Source organism: Nanorana parkeri, unplaced genomic scaffold, assembly GCF_000935625.1.
Source record: "Nanorana parkeri isolate BGI_ZX_2015 unplaced genomic scaffold, ASM93562v1 scaffold85, whole genome shotgun sequence".
Classification (NCBI taxonomy): Eukaryota; Metazoa; Chordata; class Amphibia; order Anura; family Dicroglossidae; genus Nanorana; species Nanorana parkeri.
In genome coordinates this window covers 534,215-553,574 of record NW_017306353.1, presented here as the reverse complement: position 1 = coordinate 553,574, position 19,360 = coordinate 534,215, and the positions used below count along the sequence as shown (strand labels likewise).

The 19,360-nt window shown below is 46.3% G+C and overlaps 2 protein-coding genes across 4 annotated transcripts in view; one reads left to right on the top strand and one right to left on the bottom strand.

Moving 5' to 3' along the window:
- Positions 1-1,048: 1,048 nt before the first annotated feature.
- On the top strand, positions 1,049-4,098 carry WFIKKN1 (WAP, follistatin/kazal, immunoglobulin, kunitz and netrin domain containing 1). Its single transcript, XM_018552375.1, has 2 exons — positions 1,049-1,219; positions 2,553-4,098. Exons 1-2 carry the CDS (start codon positions 1,061-1,063, stop codon positions 4,047-4,049), a joined length of 1,656 nt encoding a protein of 551 aa, XP_018407877.1. The 5' UTR covers positions 1,049-1,060; the 3' UTR covers positions 4,050-4,098.
- Positions 4,099-12,714: 8,616 nt separating this feature from the next.
- The window catches only part of METTL26 (methyltransferase like 26), a 9,617-nt gene continuing 2,971 nt past the window's right edge, over positions 12,715-19,360 (bottom strand). Inside the window, exons 3-6 of one of the 3 annotated variants that reach the window (XM_018552350.1) lie at positions 18,457-18,516; positions 16,303-16,370; positions 14,284-14,362; positions 12,715-12,825 (exon numbers count right to left, since the gene is read on the bottom strand). In XM_018552350.1, coding sequence (XP_018407852.1) covers positions 12,778-12,825; positions 14,284-14,362; positions 16,303-16,370; positions 18,457-18,516 — 255 coding nt within the window. In that variant the 3' untranslated portion in view covers positions 12,715-12,777. The remainder of the gene's footprint in view (positions 12,826-14,283; positions 14,363-16,302; positions 16,371-18,456; positions 18,517-19,360) is intronic. The other 2 variants (XM_018552351.1, XM_018552352.1) reach the window with 2 other exon arrangements.

Here is a 19,360-nt window from a genome sequence, read left to right as displayed (position 1 = left end):
GGGCCTTTCAGTGTGAATGAAAAGGAGTGAAGGGGTGGAATTGGGTTACTCCCCATCACCCACCCCTATGGCTGAGCTGCCCCCATCCTCCTCCCTCTCACCCTGCACACCTCATTGCCACACACACATGTAGACAAGTATGTCTCTGTCTCTAGCGCACCCTGTGCCTCTGTCACTGACTACACGGGCACCCTGCCATGGCACCATGCTTGCATGGTAAGCTGTGCCTGCCACCGTCTGGGCTGCAAGTTCCATTGCATTGTCTGGCTCGCACAGCAACTGTTACAGACAACAAAGACTCATCTTCCTAAGCGGTGGGGCACACCGCCGCCTCTGTACCACTGATACCCCCACCTGTGCTGCCCGCTGTGACAATGGCCAAGAGATGCCCCCTGCTCCTGACCTGGGTACTATCACATTGTGTCTACGCACCATCAGCCTGCCACTCCTCCTCGCTGTCCCCATGTCTCCCTGTAAAAACAGACACACTACCCCCCTCTCCTTCCACAGACACACAGGGCTTGCTGCCCCCTCCCATCCTGGACTCGGCTTATTAGAAAGTTATCCTGTCCCACAGCCAGGGGCGGGAGGGAGGAGAACAGGGGAGGAAAATCTTTGGCACGTCAGACATCATTTCTCTGGAGGCTGTGCCCACAGGATGCCTTCATCTCTCCCTCTCTCTGCAATGCCAGGGGTAGCATTGTGACACCTCTAGCAACATGCCCATGAAAGGGTAGCTACCTCAGGTACATACCAGCTGTACTTCTATTGTAGACCCCCTATACACATACCTGTGTACATACTAACCTGCAGCCCGTGTAATACACATGTCGGTTTGTGTTCATCAAATGTACACGTCCAACAAATACGCATCGTACACGGGCACACGTGCCGTCATCATGCCAGACTTCACTTAAACATAGAACTATGGCATGTTTGCACCCACATTGTGAAGAGTCTACCGCCTCCATACATGTGCCACACATAGGCTATGAGAAGGACATACACAGGCTATACATAATCCTGGAGATCATATAAGAGGGCTGGCAGGTGAAGCGAGATGTGGCCGGTCATTTGGTTTGTACAGCTCTGCCTGGCATCACAAGGCGCCAACCTAATCCCAGCCAGAGGGCACTTCGGGATCTGCCCCAACCAGCTGAACGCCAACCTGTGGGTGGACGCCCAGAGTACCTGTGAAAGGGAATGCCGAGCCGATCAGGTAAGAAATGGTTCATTTTCTGTACAAACCAAGGCTTGTGAGAGATGCCACCATTGCTGACCTCATTCTGAAAATGTTGAGTGCCTGGCTGTCTCACCAGCTCTCTTTAATAAATGCTTTGATGCACTAACCCAGAATCAGTATGCAGAGGAGGACTCTCTTGGTCTGCATGCTTGTTTAGCGTCAGTGACACACTAGGGATCGGCATGACAGGAGGTCACCAAGGGGCCTTTATTAAGTCGTGACCCAAGTTGCACTGCAATGGAACGCACGGCATTGCGGTACTGCGCGTTCTGATACGGGCAATAGAACTGTGGGTGGGAGGTGCATTCGTGGGGCCATTCAAATGAATGGCAATGCAATGCACTTCTCACACCAAAATGTAGGTGCGTTAATCACACAGGACTGTGCGATGAACACACTGTACCAGTGTGAATGGGCCCTCAAAAACACACAACCACAGACACACTCCAAAAAAAAAAAAAATGTTCTTTTTTTAAGATCCACCCAGTCTTTCTACCTTATGAGAACTGAAGTGGATCCTCAGCCTGGGGTCCGGTGTGGGCTGCTGCGCTGTGACGGAGCTCCATCCATACAGTATGTGCATTGCTGGTACAGCTCCCTTGCACGCCCTGTAGAGGTGCCAAGAGCCAGTATGTTACATCACTCCGGTCCAGGCTCCTCTACAGGACATGCAAGGGAGCTGTAAGCAATGCACGTATGGATGGAGCCCACCCTACCGCAAGCTGGCACGCAGGGCTGGGCAGCATATTTTGAATGGCTGATTGGCGCGAGAACGGACAGTGCTGTGCTAGGGGGAGGCTGAGGAGCCTCTCACCTAGAAAAGTGGAAGGCATGTGGCGACCCACTGAACAGAGTCGCGACCCACTTTTGGGTCACGACCCTCTAGTTGAGAACCAAGGTTTTAAATATAATATGTTTGTCCAATAAGAAAGGTATCATTGCACACTGCAATACTCCGTTTTTGTTATATATGTATATATATAATATTTTGCAAATGTATCCTTTGTTATAATTATGATCTATCTTCCAATAAGATGTGTCGTATTCTTATGACAGACTTGTATGTTTTAGGAACACCCGTCCTGCACCGTGCCCACCAAACAATAAGGCACCATAGCACTATAATCCATGTCCTTTACCGTGCCCACCAAACAATAGCCACTGATCAGTTGCCATGGCAGGGCATGCTTTACATTCTACTTCTTTGTCACCTGATTGGGTTCACATTGTCCTGCTTTCCCCGGATGGACCAGATGCATACTTAATGAATATCATACATGTCTCTGTTATGGTTTCTTTCTTCTTCTAGGAGTGTGAAGTTTTTGAGAAATGCTGCACAAATGTCTGTGGACAACGAAGCTGTGTGGCCGCCCGATACCCTGACTCTGGCTTGCAGGCCCCTGGCTCTCTCCGCCCTGCCACCTGCTCTGGGTTTATTTGCACTCAGCAGGGTTCTGACTGTGAGATGTGGGAAGGACGTCCAGTGTGCCGCTGTCGGGAGCGATGTGGAAAGCAACCAGGCTTCACTTGTGCCTCGGATGGGCTCACTTACTACAATCGCTGCTACATGGATGCTGAGGCTTGTGCTAGGGGCATAACCTTAGTGGAGGTGCCCTGCAAGTTTGTGTCATCCTGGCCGGCCACCACTTCAGCACCTTCTGAGACTACCCCTCAGACTACCCAGCCTTCCACTCCCCTAGAAATGCCTGTGCCTCCCGCATTGTACCATTCACCCTACCCACAGTCGGTTATAGTAGGTGGTACTGTAGGGCTACAATGTGAGTCTAGTGGGCGCCCACGTCCAGAAATCCTATGGGAGAAACTTGGAGATGGTCCCTCAGCACCAATTATGAGGCCAGACCAGATGTATGGAAACCTCGTTGTAACCAATTCTGGCCAACTGGTCATCTACAATGCACGTCCAGAGGATGCTGGCATTTATGTTTGCATGGCCCGAAACTCTGCAGGCCTGCTGCGTGCTCAGTTCCCCCTTTCTGTTGTCAAGAAAGGGACCACCACAGCAAGTTCAGGACACCAGCGGCTAGTCCTTCCCTCTGATTGCCTAAAGCTCCCAGAACTCAGAGAGTGCCTAGGTCCTCGAGTCCTACGCTGGTTCCACGATTCGCAAATTGGTGACTGTCAAACTTTTCTTCATAAGGGGTGTCCAGGCCCTGCTAACAACTTTCAGGCCTATGAAGAGTGTCGTGCATCATGTCACACTCGACCACCAGATCCTTGTTCATTGCCGCCTGTAAGGGGTACGTGTAAGACTCCAGAATGGAGGTGGGTCTACAGCCCTCTCATGCGCCAGTGCTTCTCTTTCATTTATGGTGGCTGCCATGGAAATCAGAATAACTTTGAAAGTAGGCAGGCCTGTGAAGATCGTTGCCCTTTGCCACGGGCCAAGCAGTGCCATGGGTGTCACCTTCGAGGAAAGCTGGTGCCCAGTTTGTGCCGAAGTGATTTTGTCATTGTGGGAAGGCTGGAAGATTCAGGAGAAGAACGAGTGCTTCGTGTTCTTCTCATAGAGGTGCTAAAAGACGACCACATGGGTCTTCGTCTTTTCCATACCAAGTATCTTGAGGTCACCATGGGAGAGGGTGGTGGAGGAGGAGGGGCGTGCCCCTGCACCAATCTTGCAGGTTTAGGGGACAATCCACTTTTGATTATGGGGGAGGTACAGGATGGCATGGCTTTACTGGCACCCTCAAGCTATGTCCGGCCAGCTAGTGAGAAGAGACTGAGGAAGGTCAGAGACATGCTTGATAAGGGGACATGTCAGATGCTGAACCGATTTCAGGACTGAAAGAGACTTGTGGTTTTCACTCTGAAATGTAATGACCACATTTTTTTAAATAAAGGAACAGACCCGAGAGGAACAGACTCCACCGGTTTTATCTCGGATCAGCTGTTACAAGTTAATGACCTGGATCCGTAAGTATGGTACCCAACCATTCGCTTATGAGGAGATATACAGGTGAAACTCGGAAAATTAGAATATCGTGCAAAAGTTCATTTATTTCACTAATGCAACTTAGCCGTCTAGCAGGAGATTTTGGAACACTTCATGCTTTCTTCCGCAGACGAGCTCTATGGGGATGCTGACTTCATTTTCCAGCAGGACTTGGCACCTGCCCACACTGCCAAACATTTTCTGAGATTGTGGATCTGGGTTTTCATGAACTGTAAGCCATAATCATCACAATTATGACAAATCACGGCTTGAATTATCTTGCTTTGCATGTAATGAGTCTATCTCATATATTAGTTTCACCTTTTAAGTTGCATTAGTGAAATAAATGAACTTTTGCACCATATTCTAATTATTCGAGTTTCACCTGTATGTGGCTCTTGGCTACTTCTGAACTTTCTTGAAGCAAACTCACCACGGGTGCTCATTACCTGCTTGTATGAAAATGTACTGTATTATACACTAGTAGGGCTCAACAAATCTAGGTGCCAGTCCTGCCCTTGGCAGCCTATTGGTATAGATTTCCCAGGTCTTTTATATACTATGATTGTGCTGTAGGGGTGTCTTACCCCAGCTGAGCACCTCTAAATTCCTATGCACAGACCTCAATCCAGGTGCCAGTTCTCCCCTTGGCAGCCCATTGGTATAGATTTCCCAGGTCTTTTATATACTATAATTGTACGGGAGGGGGAGTCTTACCCCAGCTGATCCCCTCTAAATTCCTTTGCACAGACCTCAATCCAGGTGCCAGTTCTCCCCTTGGCAGCCCATTGGTATAGATTTCCCAAGTCTTTTATATACTATGATTGTGCTGTAGGGGTGTCTTACCCCAGCTGAGCACCTCTAAATTCTTATGCACAGACCTCATAAGAGATTTATGCCCTCACCTGGAAGGAATGTTTAGCTGTACAGGCATCTCTGGCATGGCCTAATTATGACACATGTGTAGAAGAGCTGGGCGGTTCTCAACTTGGGGAATATCGTACCGCAGAGTAACCACGGTATGAAAAAAGACTTAAGTTTTATATAGAAATCCCACACCAAAGGGCTGATAGGGCTAAGCCTGCAAACCAGACTTGTCAAGCCCGGCACTTACCATAACCAATGAATTGATGCTACCTACTGTATGTTATCAAATATACTTTGACACCTCTAAGGCACAAAGAGTTGGAGAACTCCAATGTGCCTCAGTGAATAGCTGCTAGCAATCTGATTCTGCCATCTCCAAAAATATTAAAGCCCCAAAATGGTTACAGGCAACTGCTACATTATGTCCATACATGGTGCTTGACAAGCCGATAGGTGGCTATATAATGACAAGATGCAAAAGTGTGGAAAGTGCTCTTAAACATACCAACCAATCAGTAGATTTTAGCTGTGCAGCCAATTGAAATTGAAGAGGAACTCTGGCCTAGGACACCATATTTCTATTTTCTACAGACGGAGCTGTTTAGATCTGTAAATACGAGCTACTAAAGTGCACAAATATATAATACATTGCAGCTTACCAGTTCTCAGATGTGGTGGCCGCTTTCGTTTTCTGTTTCCAAGGCTTTTACTTTATTTTTGCCTGGTTAGACACTTCCTGCCCTAGGGTGACAACCCTCACTCACTGTACTGTATTTATGGAGCTGCAGCATTGCCACCTGGGCACGGGAAGTTTCTTAGGGTTACAACGCGCCCCCCCATCTGTATAACCTAAAGAAGTATTCTGTAGTTCATGGGCTGATAACACTGCTTGGCATTTCATTGCGACAGAGGCAGAGTGCACAGGAAGTTAGCAGCTCACTGGATTTCTGGCTGTATGTGCAGCACTTTTACATTGACAAAGCACAAGGAAATGTGCGTATATTGCAGAGATGTAATGAATACTTTTTATTATTTGGCTCAGACATACTGTATACTTTGACAATTTTCTCACAGTTCCTAAAAATGAGACAACTGCTAATAGGTGAGCTGGTCTCAAAAATAATTCGCCATCAGTGACCCCCTCCTTCATTGAGAGTCATTGGAGGTTTGCTGTATCAACCTGAAACACAAAGCACAGGAAGGAAAACTCTTGCTAGAGCAGAGTTCTTTTTATTATATTTTAAAGTTCCTGATTCCAACCTGCTTTGCACCAAAATGCTGAAGAGGAGCAGACACACACACACACACACACACACACATGGTTATTCACAAAAGGAATTGGAGAATTTTTCCAAATCAGCTATGCTGTCCTAGAGATTGTTCACTTCTCCTGCATTCTCCAAACTCTTCACCCTTTTGTGAATAGCCCTGAAAGTTTCCTTTTTTTAAAAGTTCATATGTTCTTTTTGGTGTATATAGAATATACTTTTTTTTTCCTCTTAAATATTTGTGCTACAAGTGCTGTCCTGATAATTCATTCTAGCAATAATTTAATGATCACCAGTAAAGTTGATAGAAATTGCATTACTTCAATTGGCCACAAGAGGGCACACACAGCAAACATCACAGATCGTTTATAAATTGTTCCTTGTTATCAATCAATCAATAAATCCATGAATAACTTTTTATTGGGTTTAGAGGCTCAGCTCTAATGTGTTTTCTATAATGCTCAAATGTATAGTAGCAGTCAATGATTCTTGAGGGTGGGAAGAATTGAAAAAGAACTATATGGATTATTTTCAGTATCTCTTTAATCAAGAAACCACCCCGTGCAATGGTTTTATGTGAATTAAAGGAAATAAAATGCACATTTAGGATGTTTTGCCAATTACTTTAAAAAATCAACAAGCAGGTAAAACACAGTGGGCCCACAGCTTATTTAAAGCAGAATGTCAGCCAATGGCTGCACATACAATGTGCTTTAACCAATCAAATAATCCAAATTCTTTTCATCCAGTTTTGTTACCTACGCTGCTTATCCAGAATGGTGACACCACTATTTACATCTGCAGCAATGCAGCTTTCTCGGTCACCTTCTGCTCACTGGACCACGAATAAGCATCATCATGCTTCAGAGGTTGACTCATTGACCCCTTCCTCCTCTAAGCTGCCTAAGCACCCTCTCCCGTGGCTTCAGCTCCCAGTGCCTGAAAGTCTGTTAGATTTGCAGCCATGTAAGTTACAATATAAATTAATTGACTCACAGTGTAGAACCTCCTACAACTGACAATATGGGGATGGGGGGGGCGGGGGAGCAGAGGGGGTTGCTCAGGACACCTAAAAATTCTGCTAGCCTTTCACTGGAGTTAGCAAGTGTCTATTGAGGAAAGCAATAAAAAGGAGCCATTTAGGGTGGTAATAAAACAAGACCCTGTGAGGAAATGTCATGGAAGCTTTCAATAGTTAAATGTTCATTTCCTGTAAAGAATAAAGATTCCACTCCGGGGTGATATTCATTTCTGTGAATTGAACATTCTGGTCCGAAACCTCTCACAAGATATCAAGCATAAAAAGTCACATGGCTTTGCGAATTGATGTCCATGTGTCACTATTGAAAGTGAATGCACATCCTTAAAAAGCCTGTAGTCATAGCAGATTAAAACTGAGTTCAAGCCAACAGATGAATACACAATTAAAAACATATAGGGGGTTATTCACTATGGAGCCGAAGGATACAGACGTAGCTTCGGCTCTCTTTGGACTGCTCAGAGCACACCATAGATCCTGCCCAGCCCATCTGAGGCTCTCTATGGTGGGCTCTGCAGGGCCTGAGGTGGGCTGGTCGCCGGGGTCCCTTTCCCTCTGCCTCCTCCTAACTCCTATTACCTGCTGCTGCTGGGGCCTGGCCTCCTCCACCCCCTCCCCTAATGCCATCTCTGGTACAGCTGATAGAAGAGGCCCTCACATGGGTAGCGGCCGTACCCCCCTCATGGCGGTGTTCTATCAAAGTTTGTGACTGCGTTACAATGTGTGACCGGTGACGTGGTCACACATTTCAATGTAATCCCGCCCAGTTTTTTGGCCTTGGAATGTGTGACTGCCAATAGGTAAAGCATTTCAACACTTTCTCAGCAAGGCCCCTTCGGTAGTTCCGCCCCTGGACAGGGAGTCACAGCAGAGGGATGAAAGAGCCACATGCGGCTCCGGAGCCTCAGGTTGCTGACCCCTGGCCTATGCCCTTTGGTTCAGTCGAACCAAAGGGCTGCTGTACGGGGCATTCACAATAGCCCGAGCGGCTCAGCCAAGCCGAAGGCATATGCTTTGGCTCGACTGAGTCGAAGTGACAGTGGAAGTGTCCACTTGGCGGCATTCGACTATTCACTCACTGGCGTTCGGCCCCTATGAGAATAGGGGTGAATGGCAGTGAATGAGCTGCCTGAGCTTCGGCTCAGCCGATCCAGATGTTGGATCGGCTGAGTCGAAGTCCCTCTGCACTTCGGCTGACCGAACATACGCCTGATTTCAGCCTTCAGATTTACGGGTGCAATCAGCCGTACTGAGCCGGAGTTAATATCCGAACGTTGTTCGGCTCACTTCACTTCGGCTGGGTTATTCAGTCAGATGCCTTCGGCAGCTTTGTGAATACCCACCTCATTGTATGGGAGCCATTTTACCTGCCGAAGGGTTTGTTGGATTTCTGTCCATCCAGTTCTGAGAGTTAGTGATCCCAGCTAAATTGGTGACCTGACTTTTCTCTATTGCAGTTAGTGCGGCACAGCTGGGTCACCTCCCCGCCCCCAGTCTGGTACTGGACAGTGAAGGGGCAGCAGCAGACTGGGCAGCTCATCCCTCTGCTCTCTACTGCTGTCAAAACATCTGATGGACTCATGATGCTATCCCACCCTCTCCCCGTCTGAATTTACTGCACAAAGAGGACGATACATAGTCTAAGTCGGGTACTTACACTAGTTGCATTTAGAATTGTATTTAATGTTTATAATCCCATCAATGCATTATTCAGTGATTTTAATATTCCAGCAGAGCTTCCAGCAACACACAGGATCAACTCATTAGCAATTCCTAAAAAACAGAAAACATTTTCCTGTATCTGCATTTTGACAGTTTGACAGGTGGGGATCCGCTTCAGATTTTGGCTTATAATAACTGAACTATCTACTTGACATATGAGGGTATTGGGGACCATGCTGATCTGCTGCTGGTGTGCTCTCCACTGTACACAGTAATCCTGCGTAATAGATGATCCATGGTGCAGCACACACCAAACTCCAATCTCATGTTTAGTTTACTAGTTTGCATGGAGATTGAAGTCCATCATGGGAGTGAGCTTGGAGCGGTGACTACTTTACAACACACACAGGGACCATGGGGAACACAAGTAGTCACCCTCCAGAAGGAAGGACAGTGTCGGCACCAATTCAGAGATGATTTGCGGATCTTCAGCCGAGTGATACACAAATAAGATACATTTTGGTTAATAGTTCAGGTACTTTAATGTATTTGTAAGATTTAACTCCTGAGTTTAGTGTCACGTTAAAGAAATACTCAATGGATGTAATCTGGTTTTATTTAAATATACTAATATTTTATCTTCATTAAAGTACACTATGCACTCACTAAAGTTTACTATGGTGTCAACAGTTGTCCTTCATGCCCCAGCCCTCCCCCAGCATTGGAATTCATACTTGGTCCTATAAACTAGGGATGCACCGATACCGATTTTTCGGTATTGAGTACCAATATTTTTTTTTAGTACTCACTGATACCGAATACCGATACCAGAAGTACAATTAAGGAAGCCGGGCGGCGTGTACTGATTAGCCAGGTGACGAGGAAGCATGGAGACAGCTTTCTGGCCAATCAGGAAGCCGGGGGACGGGTAATGATTCACAGCTCAACTTCCTGATTGACCAGCTTCTTGACAAATCAGGAAGCCGAGCAGCCAGTCATTACACGCTGCCCGGCTTCCTGATTGGCCGGGAAGCCGGCTCTAGGCTCCCTCATAACTATGTGACGAGGGAGCCTGGAGCCGGCTTTCCCGGGCCAATTAGGAAGCCGGGGGGTCAGTCATTACCCACCCTGTTTTCCTGGTTGGCTGTGAAGCCAGCTCCATGCTCCTTGGTGACTAGAGAGCATTGAGCCGGCTTATTGGCCATTCAGGAAGCCAGGCAGCGTGTAATGACTTGCCACCTGGCTTCCTGATACCAGAAGTTCCGGTATTATGATGGGGATCGGGAGCATTTGGGCGAGTACAAGTACTCGCGCAAATACTCGGTATTGGCACAGATACCGATACTAGTATCGGTATCAGTGGATCCCTACTATTAACATTTGAGAAACAGAATGGCAGACATAGGGAACAGTACACTCCGATGCAGACAGGTGTGACATGTTGTACAACCTACTGAGCCTGATGAAGGGACCTTGTGTGGCCCGGAAACGTTGCCATCTTTGTGACAATATGCGTCAATAAAAGACGTTTGCTTTCACACATATCTTCAGTGTGCTGGTGACATCTTGTTCCTTCATTGATCTGAGCGGTGCCATCTGCATTCATTTCAGCACCCAACCCAAGAGGTTTTCCAGTAAGAAGTGCTATGGGAGGTGGGATACCTTTTTGATTTGATGTTGTATGACCGGTCACGGATGTCAGTCTCCGGCCAAAGGGCTGCAATAGCAGGGGTGCGATGCCTTCCTTGGCAGATCTTGTGAAACCGCGTCCTTTACTTAGAAGCACCTCCCCCTTTTATAGTGTCATCACTGCTGCTTAACATTTCCCCGTCACTCCAAGACCTTGTCTGTGCAAACTACAGTGCACACATTTGCCCCAGTGTTGCCCCCCAGTGCAGATGGAGAAGGTGAAAATCTTTCCTCCTAGTACCTGTAGATGGCGCCACCCGAGACAAGTCTCTAACATTGTCCCATGATGGGTCTCTCCGGTCTCTAATACATAATACAAGGCAGTATAAAAGGTCTGCCAATAATAAACACAGCCTAAAGGAACTCCATATATAATAGTATGTTCATTTTATTTTAATGTAAGCTTAGCACCTTTAAGAAAAATGACAAAAAAATCAAAGGCATCATATGTACCAATACATTTTACTTCCAGGGGACCTGATATGACAAATATACAGGCTGCCATTGCTGACCTCGTTTTGAAAATCTCTGCTGCCCTATCTTAGGTCAGGGGTGGACAAATATGCAATTCAGAAGCCAGACTAGTCAATCTGGGAGCCAGCAGGATTTTTTAGGAGCCAGCTCCATTGACAACAATTAGAGAAACCTCAAAAGTTGAGTGCCAGGTGTGACTTTTAAGGAGCACTGGCGACCCTGCTCCTGGGATTTATCCAGCCCCGCTGACTGTCAAAATACCTGCACACACTGATTGGATGTGGCATTGTTCAGGTATTTCGACAGCCAGCAGGGCCGACTAGCAAGATACTGAAGCTTGGCCCAGTTGGAGATTCCTCCATCCACACAGTTTAGTGTAGATGGAGGAATCTGTTGCCCTTTTTCCATCTGACCACAGAAAATCTGCAGTATGGCCAGCTTAAGGGTGTTCATACTTTTGAGTCCGTGACCCCGAACGAGGAAGCAGATCAGAAGTTCTGATTTCCTTAGTCCATCACCATGACAGCCAGGACACTAGCATTTTTTTGAATGAGGTCTGCATAGGCAGCCTCGATATTTCTGTACGATAGGTTCACATTACGATATAGTCTTCATTTATCATAACAATATCATTAAGACTTATGCATTTCTTTGATTGCGATGCCATGTAGCGGGGGTGGAATGTACAACAGCATTCAGCCTTCTCTACATTAAAAGGAGAACTATGAGATGAGTGCTTTTCACTCACCTCATAGTTCTAGTCGACCTGGGACAATGAGACTGTCACAGGTCGGCTCAATAGATCGGGAGGTGAGAGAACACATACCGGCGTTCGCTTGCCTCTCAATCCTGTCACGGCTCTCTGCCGTGACAGGGGAGGGGCTGGATTCCCCCCTCCCTGCTCCGATCTGCCAGCGCTGACTGGCGGAACGGACGGGGGAGGGGGCGGGTACAGCTGGCTCTGCCTCTAGATAGGCAGAGCCAGCTGTCACTCATGCAGCTGGGCGGATCCAGACATAATTGTCGGGATCCGCTTCAGCTGCGGCGTCTCAGTATACCGCGAGCTGTAGCTTGCAGTATACTGAGCAGGGGGTGACGGGAGGACGCTAGTTTGTGTCATCCCGTTACCCTAAGGAGAACTATGGGGAAAAGCCTTAACCCCATAGTTCTCCTTTAAGTGTGTCTCACCTGTGGCTGCTGTGAGCTACACTATGCACTGCTGGCCATTACAATCAGAGGGCTTCCAGCAAATGTTCTGTTGTATACACACAGCAGCTCCCCAAACTGTGACCACCAGCAATATTTTGTAAAGTAGGCAAAGACAGACAGGCAGAGTAAAGGGGAAATAAAGCAATTAGGTGCCGAGAAGAAAAAAAGACTACACAACAAATAAGTTACAGGCTGAAGAAGTGATAAGGCTGCACTTTTTATGACTGGAGACCGGCTGCCCATTGGTTCCAGATTTTGTTCTATATCAATGCAGATAGATACATACTGGTGCACACAAACGATCCAGACACATCCCTATGGCATGGACTATAAACGCTGATAGGCCGTCGCTCTTCCCCGTGGTGACCTGCACTCACATCTTCCGGAAGATCAAACACTTGTTATTGGCCGGCATATCCACCTGTAATACAAAACCAGACCGGAGATCAATGGCACAAAGGGAAGTGTGACAGTGTCACTGCAGGGCTCACAGCAATTGGTTAGTTGTGGTCATGTGTTTAGGGAAGGAAGAAAAAAGCAACTCACAATCGTTGACTGACGATTCCCTGACCCTTCTGCCAGCAGATAATAAATCAACTTTCCTCTAACGACTATTATCCTCAATGACAGAGTGAAAATGTCAGTATGGTTCAGAGATGAAAAGAGGAGGAAAGGAAAACGTCTGTCGCCCACATCGAGCAATCAGAAGCTTCTTTGTTTTGGTGGTCTATAGCAGCCTTTCTCAACCAGGGTGCCATGGTGTGCCCCCTGGCCTCCTCAGGGGTGCCTCAAAGTGGTACCGGGGCTGTGAAGTGAAGGGGGCTCCTGATGTAAAAGGGGAACTCTTACTATGAAAGAGGGGCTTCTGCTGTGAAAGAGTGGCTCCTTACGTAAGGGGGGGGGGGGCCTACTGATTTAAAGGAAAAAACCCACTTTTTTGGGTGTTTTTGTGTGCGCTCCCCCTTAAAATCTATGACATTTTATACTTGGTGCCATACATTTAAAGCAGGGGGTAGCTAAACTCTGGCCCTCCAGCTGTGGTGAAACTACAAATCCCATGATGCATATCTCTCCGGTAGTCCTGTCTGTGGCTATTAGAATCTTGCAATGCCTCATGGGATTTGTAGTTCCACCACAGCTGGATCGCCGGAGTTTGGCTACCCCTGCTTTAAAGGGTGCCGTGACTGAAAAATGGTTGAGAAACGCTGGTCTATAGAAGTGACGCAGTTTAATCTGACTGGTTGCCATAGGCCAGGGGTAGGCAAACTCTGGCCCTCCAGCTGTGGTGAAACTACGGACCCCCACATTAATCCCTTTCCCCCACTAGATGTCCTCAGTCTGGAGGATGCCCAGCGTTATTTAATGAGGAAGACTAAAGGTGAGTGTAGGGTAGGGGTAAGCAAACTCCAGCCCTCCAGCTTTGGTTAAACTTCAAATGCAATTATGAATGAACTCCCATTGTAAGGCTTAACATGCACAGAAGCAAGTCAAATGCAGATTTGTGGGGCTTTCAGGGAAAATGACTTGCTTCTTAAATGTCTCTAGGTTGCTTTTGCCTTGATTTTGTTTGTGGTAAGATTGACTTGCATGGTGGTGGTGGTGGTAGGGTTTAGTTCAGAATCAGGAGAACAGCACATGCAATAACATGCAAAGCAAATGGTGCAATTAAAGCCAATACACACTGCTCCCTAAAATCTACATCAAAATTCAAACAGCGCCCCAAACTGCTACACTAATGCATGTTAAAAGCAACAAAAAACAGAGGCCACCAGTCCTAAGAGGAGACACCAATTATACTTATGTAGGGCTATACATGCTGAGTACACAGGACAGCCGCAGTGTCACATAATAGCATGATAGTGTAAGGAGAGGGCCATACCATTCTCTCCAATGTCAGTCTGCAGGCTTTGCCCAGCTCCTGCAGGTCGGCTGTGTCCCAGATTCCCCAGGCAGGATTACTGCAGATGAAGACAAATCTCAGCTCAAATAACACAAAAAAGAAAAAATAGAATCACGCTGTTTTATACTGAAAGCTATGTATTGGTTAATATAAGCCTATGGTCATTTATTGGGTCACAGGACCTCTATATACAATATAAGCGCAAGGCTTTAGTGTCAGTTTGGCACATGTGGATTGAAGCAAAGACGAAAGCGCCACCCAACGAAGAGGAGTCCAAAATTGTTTTATTGTTAGAGATAAAGAAAACATCAAAAGAGGCAACGCGTTTTGGGGGCAAACAACAGTCCCCCTTTATCAGGGCTTGAGGTGTAATTCGGGAGAGAGGAGTCCCTTTGAGATTAGATATGGACTGAAGAAGAAATCAATAATCATGTGCAAAGTTTACACCTTTTCATGTATTTTGGGGTGATCTTATTTGTTCACATTAAAAGAGAACTATGGGGTAAGTGTTTTTTCCCATAGTTCTCTTAAGGGTCACGGGAGGACACAAACTAACCTCCTCCCGTGACCCAAAGCTCAGTATAGCGAGCTATTGCCCCGCAATATACTGAGACCGCTGCAGCCGGGACGGATCCTGACAATGCTGTTGAGATCCACCCAGCTGTGTGAGTGACAGCTGAGTCTGCCTATCTAGAGGCCGAGCCAGCTGTGCCCACCTCCTCCCCTGTCCATTCCTCCAGTCAGCGCTGGAGGATCGGAGCGGGGAGAATTCCTGTAGGGAGTGGTGACTGACAGTCACTGCTCTCTGTAGGGAGATGATGGAGAAGAGAGCGAGCGACGGTATGTGTTCACTCACTTCCCGATCTATTGAGTCGACTTGTGACAGTTTCATTGTCACATGTCAGCTCTAACTATGAGGATGAGTATGAAGAAGAAAGTAAGGAAAATACTGCATAATGGCCACTAGATGGAGCTGAAGATCATGGGAAATAAATACATTTAGTAACAAGAGATGCAATGTAACAGTTCTAGAGAAGGCTGGAGGGAATTAGCAGATAAATGTAACCATCGCTACTATGGGGATCCCAGTAGTAGCAATGATTACATTTATCTGCTAATTCCCTCCAGCCTTCTCCAGAACTGTTACATTGGATCTCTTGTTAATAAGATGTATTTATTTACTATGATCTTCAGCTCCATCTAGTGGCCATAATGCACTATGTCCCATTCTCATGCAGCTGGTTTATTTGCATAGAACCGAATATACATACAGTTTCACTATGCAATTTGTTTTACATTTTTCTTCATATAAATAGACCCCAAAGTGTATCTTTAGCCAATTTTCTTTTAGTTTTGAATAGAGTATTGAAGGGTTTAAACCCTCACCAGGTTGTGAATATATCCCTGCACTTCCTGCCCTGGAGAGGCAATAGGAAGTTAGAGGAAATCTCACAAAGAGGAAGGAACACCACTCTTCAACAACTGCCCTTGTAACATGTCCCCAGTGGAAGATTTCTCCTCACCCCGGACCTTACCATGTTCTGGGGACAACTCTAAAAGGTATGATTTCCCCTCATTTGCTTTATCAGTGACATTGGTCACCAATACAAATAGAGGGGTGACTCTCCCCAATGGGGACACCAAACAGTAAGAAATAATTGGTAGATGGTAAAACTTATTCCACTCTATCAAAAACTTAGTGTACATGTTACAGAATGAAACATACTCCAACACAGGGGTAGGCAACCTTGGCACTTAGACCTTAGATGCAGACTATATAGTGGGGTAGCCAAAATTCGGTCCTTCGGCTGTAAGTGAAACTTTAAATCACATCGTGCCTCTGGGAGTCATGTCTGTGGCTGTCAGAGTCTTGCAATGCCTCGTGGGACTTGTAGTTCCACAAGAGCTGGAATGTTGAGGTAGCCTACGCCCACTTTATCGCAAACAACAAACAAGGAAATGGTTAGCTGTACATATAATATACTCAGCAAGGATTACCTGTTTCTCAAACTCTGATTAAAATCGATATTACTCTGAGGGGTGAGGATGCCGTTTAGAGAGTAGGGCTGCGGAGAGAACAGATTCAATCAGTGCTCAGTACATACATGGACGTTTGGAGATAAGGAGATGTTCGGCCCGATTACAGAGGAACACTAAGCCCCGTTCAGATGACCATTCCATTTACACGGTACCTGTAAAATGTATTGCAGAGACAAGTCTATAATTGTACCACTTTACAGATCACTGGTTCGGCCTCATCTGGAGTACGCGGTCCAGTTTTGGGCACCAGTCCACAGAAAAGATGCCCTTGAGCTGGAAAGAGTCCAGAGAAGGGCAACCAAACTCATTAAGGGGATGGAGGACCAAAGCTATGAGACAAGGCTACTAAATTTAAATATGTTCTCGTTGGAAGTAAGGAGATTAAGGGGGGGTACGCAGGGAGGTCCTTATGGAGCACTGAACAGACCGGGGCTTCTATCACAGCTTCTGTGACAGAAGCTGCAGTTAGTGACCGCTGAGACTGGTGGCGCTGTGATTACAGCACCACGGTCTCAGTGATCACACAGAGCAGACGAAGAACATCCGTTCTTCGTCTGCTCTAGGGGCTCTATGGTGATCTCAATCGCCGCCGCTGCTCGGTTTTAATACGAGTGATCTGGTTAGATCACTCGTATTAAACGAGCAGTGGCTCCTACTGTACATTTAGCTCTGCTTTAGCAGGGCTAAATGTACAAAAAAACTACCCCCGCGCCAGAAACTGCATGTAACGGGCGTCGGGCGATAGGGATTCGCTCCATAAGACGCACACACATTTCCCCCCGCCTTTTGGGTGGAAAAAAATGTGTCTTATGGAGCGAACAATACGTTACTTAACCTCTTGCCGTGTTCTGTATTTATATTTATGGTATTTACTGAATTTATTGTATTTTATATTTGAAAACGTTAAATTAGAATTAAATAAGAATTTAAAAAATAAAGGTGATATTAAGAAATGCTGCGGAAAGAAACCAGTCAGCGAGTTAATAAATGTTATCCAGCAAACACTCCAAATGTACTAAAGTTCATTTAGTCCACCTTACCTTAGTTTTGAGTAACATTCTGAAGTCAGAATCAGGAGAGCAACTCGCAGAGTCACTCGGAGTATACAAGTATACAAATTCCCCTCCTGCATCACAAGCAAGGGTTCTCAGATCACTATATTACTGACATAAGGGAACTGGGTTGTACTGTAAAGCTGAACTTTGGGCACAAAAACCTTCATTCACATCTATTCTTCAATAGCCACAAAAGATATAAATCTACTTTGTGTACACCAAATGCCTAAGCCTGTAGAGTTAGCAGAGCTGTGGGAGGGACCCAGCAGGCCCCACCAACTACAGGCTGCCTGCAGAAACAAACAGAAGGGGGCGGAGACAAGACCAGTTCCCCTGCACAAGGAGAGAGAGCAGCGGTGACCGGTCTTTATTACAGGAGGGGGCGGAGACAAGACCAGTCACCCTGCATAAGGAGAGAGAACAGCAGTGAGCGGTCTTTATTACAGGAGGGGGCGGAGACAAGGCCAGTCACCCTGCACAAGAAGAGAGAGAGCAGCAGTGAGCGGTCTTTATTACAGGAAGCTCCACATTTCACACTGGATTACTGCACAGATCTGGAAGAAATACACAAAGCTCACCAAGATTCTAGTAAGTATACACATGGTTCTTGTATGTAGACAATATTTGCTTATCCCAGCTTTGAAAATCGTAATGAGATTATGCGAGTGATGCGATTTAAACAGAATAGACTTGCTTGTATCACAGTACATGATTGTTATGATAACCAGGAAGACAGAACAGTGGAATAGATCTATAAATAATGTGGCGACAAAGAATGATTGTATTGCCAATAGCAAAGCCTGAAGGGTTTTTCCATGTTCTAGGATCTCATGTACACGGAGCGCTGTTTTCTTGCTCATTGGCTGCCAGCACCGTCCGTTCAAAGATTTTCCAACCGGCTTCTTCGATCAGCTGATCAAGGGATGCCGGCCGGGAAGGTGCCAACAGCAGAACCCACTGTGTGAATTGATGAATTTTGGCCGGTTCCTGAAGAATGTATGGCCAGCTTTAGATTTATCATGCAGAGAAAATTCAATCCAGAAGAGGTCAGTCTTACCCCATAGGTGAGGAGCACACCACCAGGCTGAAGGACTTGGCTTGCTCCAATAAAGAGACCCTGTAATAGAGGCAGGGGAAAGAAATGAGAAAAGATGGCTGATGGGGAGACATGTCACATATACACCAGGCAGTAAAATACTAGAGATTACTAAGCCTTGGATGGATTACATTGTATACCAGGCTATAGGACGGGACAATCATATCCTTCAATCTCAACTTCAAATAAAAGGTACCATTGTCCAGTTATCTGGTTTGCTTTCACAAGTGTTTTATTGAATGTAAGACATACAAAGTGTACATCAGCAACAGTTCAGACGAGAGTATCAGTAGATTATTACAATCAGATTGTACATATGCACACAGTATATGGTATATAGTGCAAAGGATCAATTTAGCAGAGGGGAGTATTTACAGGGGGTGGCTAAGGAGTAGGGATGTGCATGGTCTTGGTGTGTACCGGGTTCGCCAAGCCCACGCAAAACTGTCGGTGACACATTCCCCTCCTGATCCAATCAGCTGCAGTCAGGCAAAAGCAAATGCGGCCGCAGCTGAGTGGGCCAGGAGGGTAATGTGTCAGTGACAGATTTGTGTGGGCTTGGACGTATTCAGTAAACACCAAGCCAACGAAAATCCCTACTAAGGAACACAATGCCATGTTCTATAAATCTGAGAAACCTTTGAATTAACATTGAGGAGTGTGCAGGAGATCAGAGGTCTCTTAGGAGAGGTGTGAAGCAGGGAAATAGGCAATTCAGGTCAAGGATTGGTTTGGGATAGTGAAGGAACAGGGGGTAGGGAATATGGGATGGTAGGGGTGTCGATGGAAGGTGGAAAGAGAGAAAAGAGGGGTAGAGCAACGGAAGGGGTAAAGGGCATAAAAAATGAAAGAAAGAAGAAAAAAA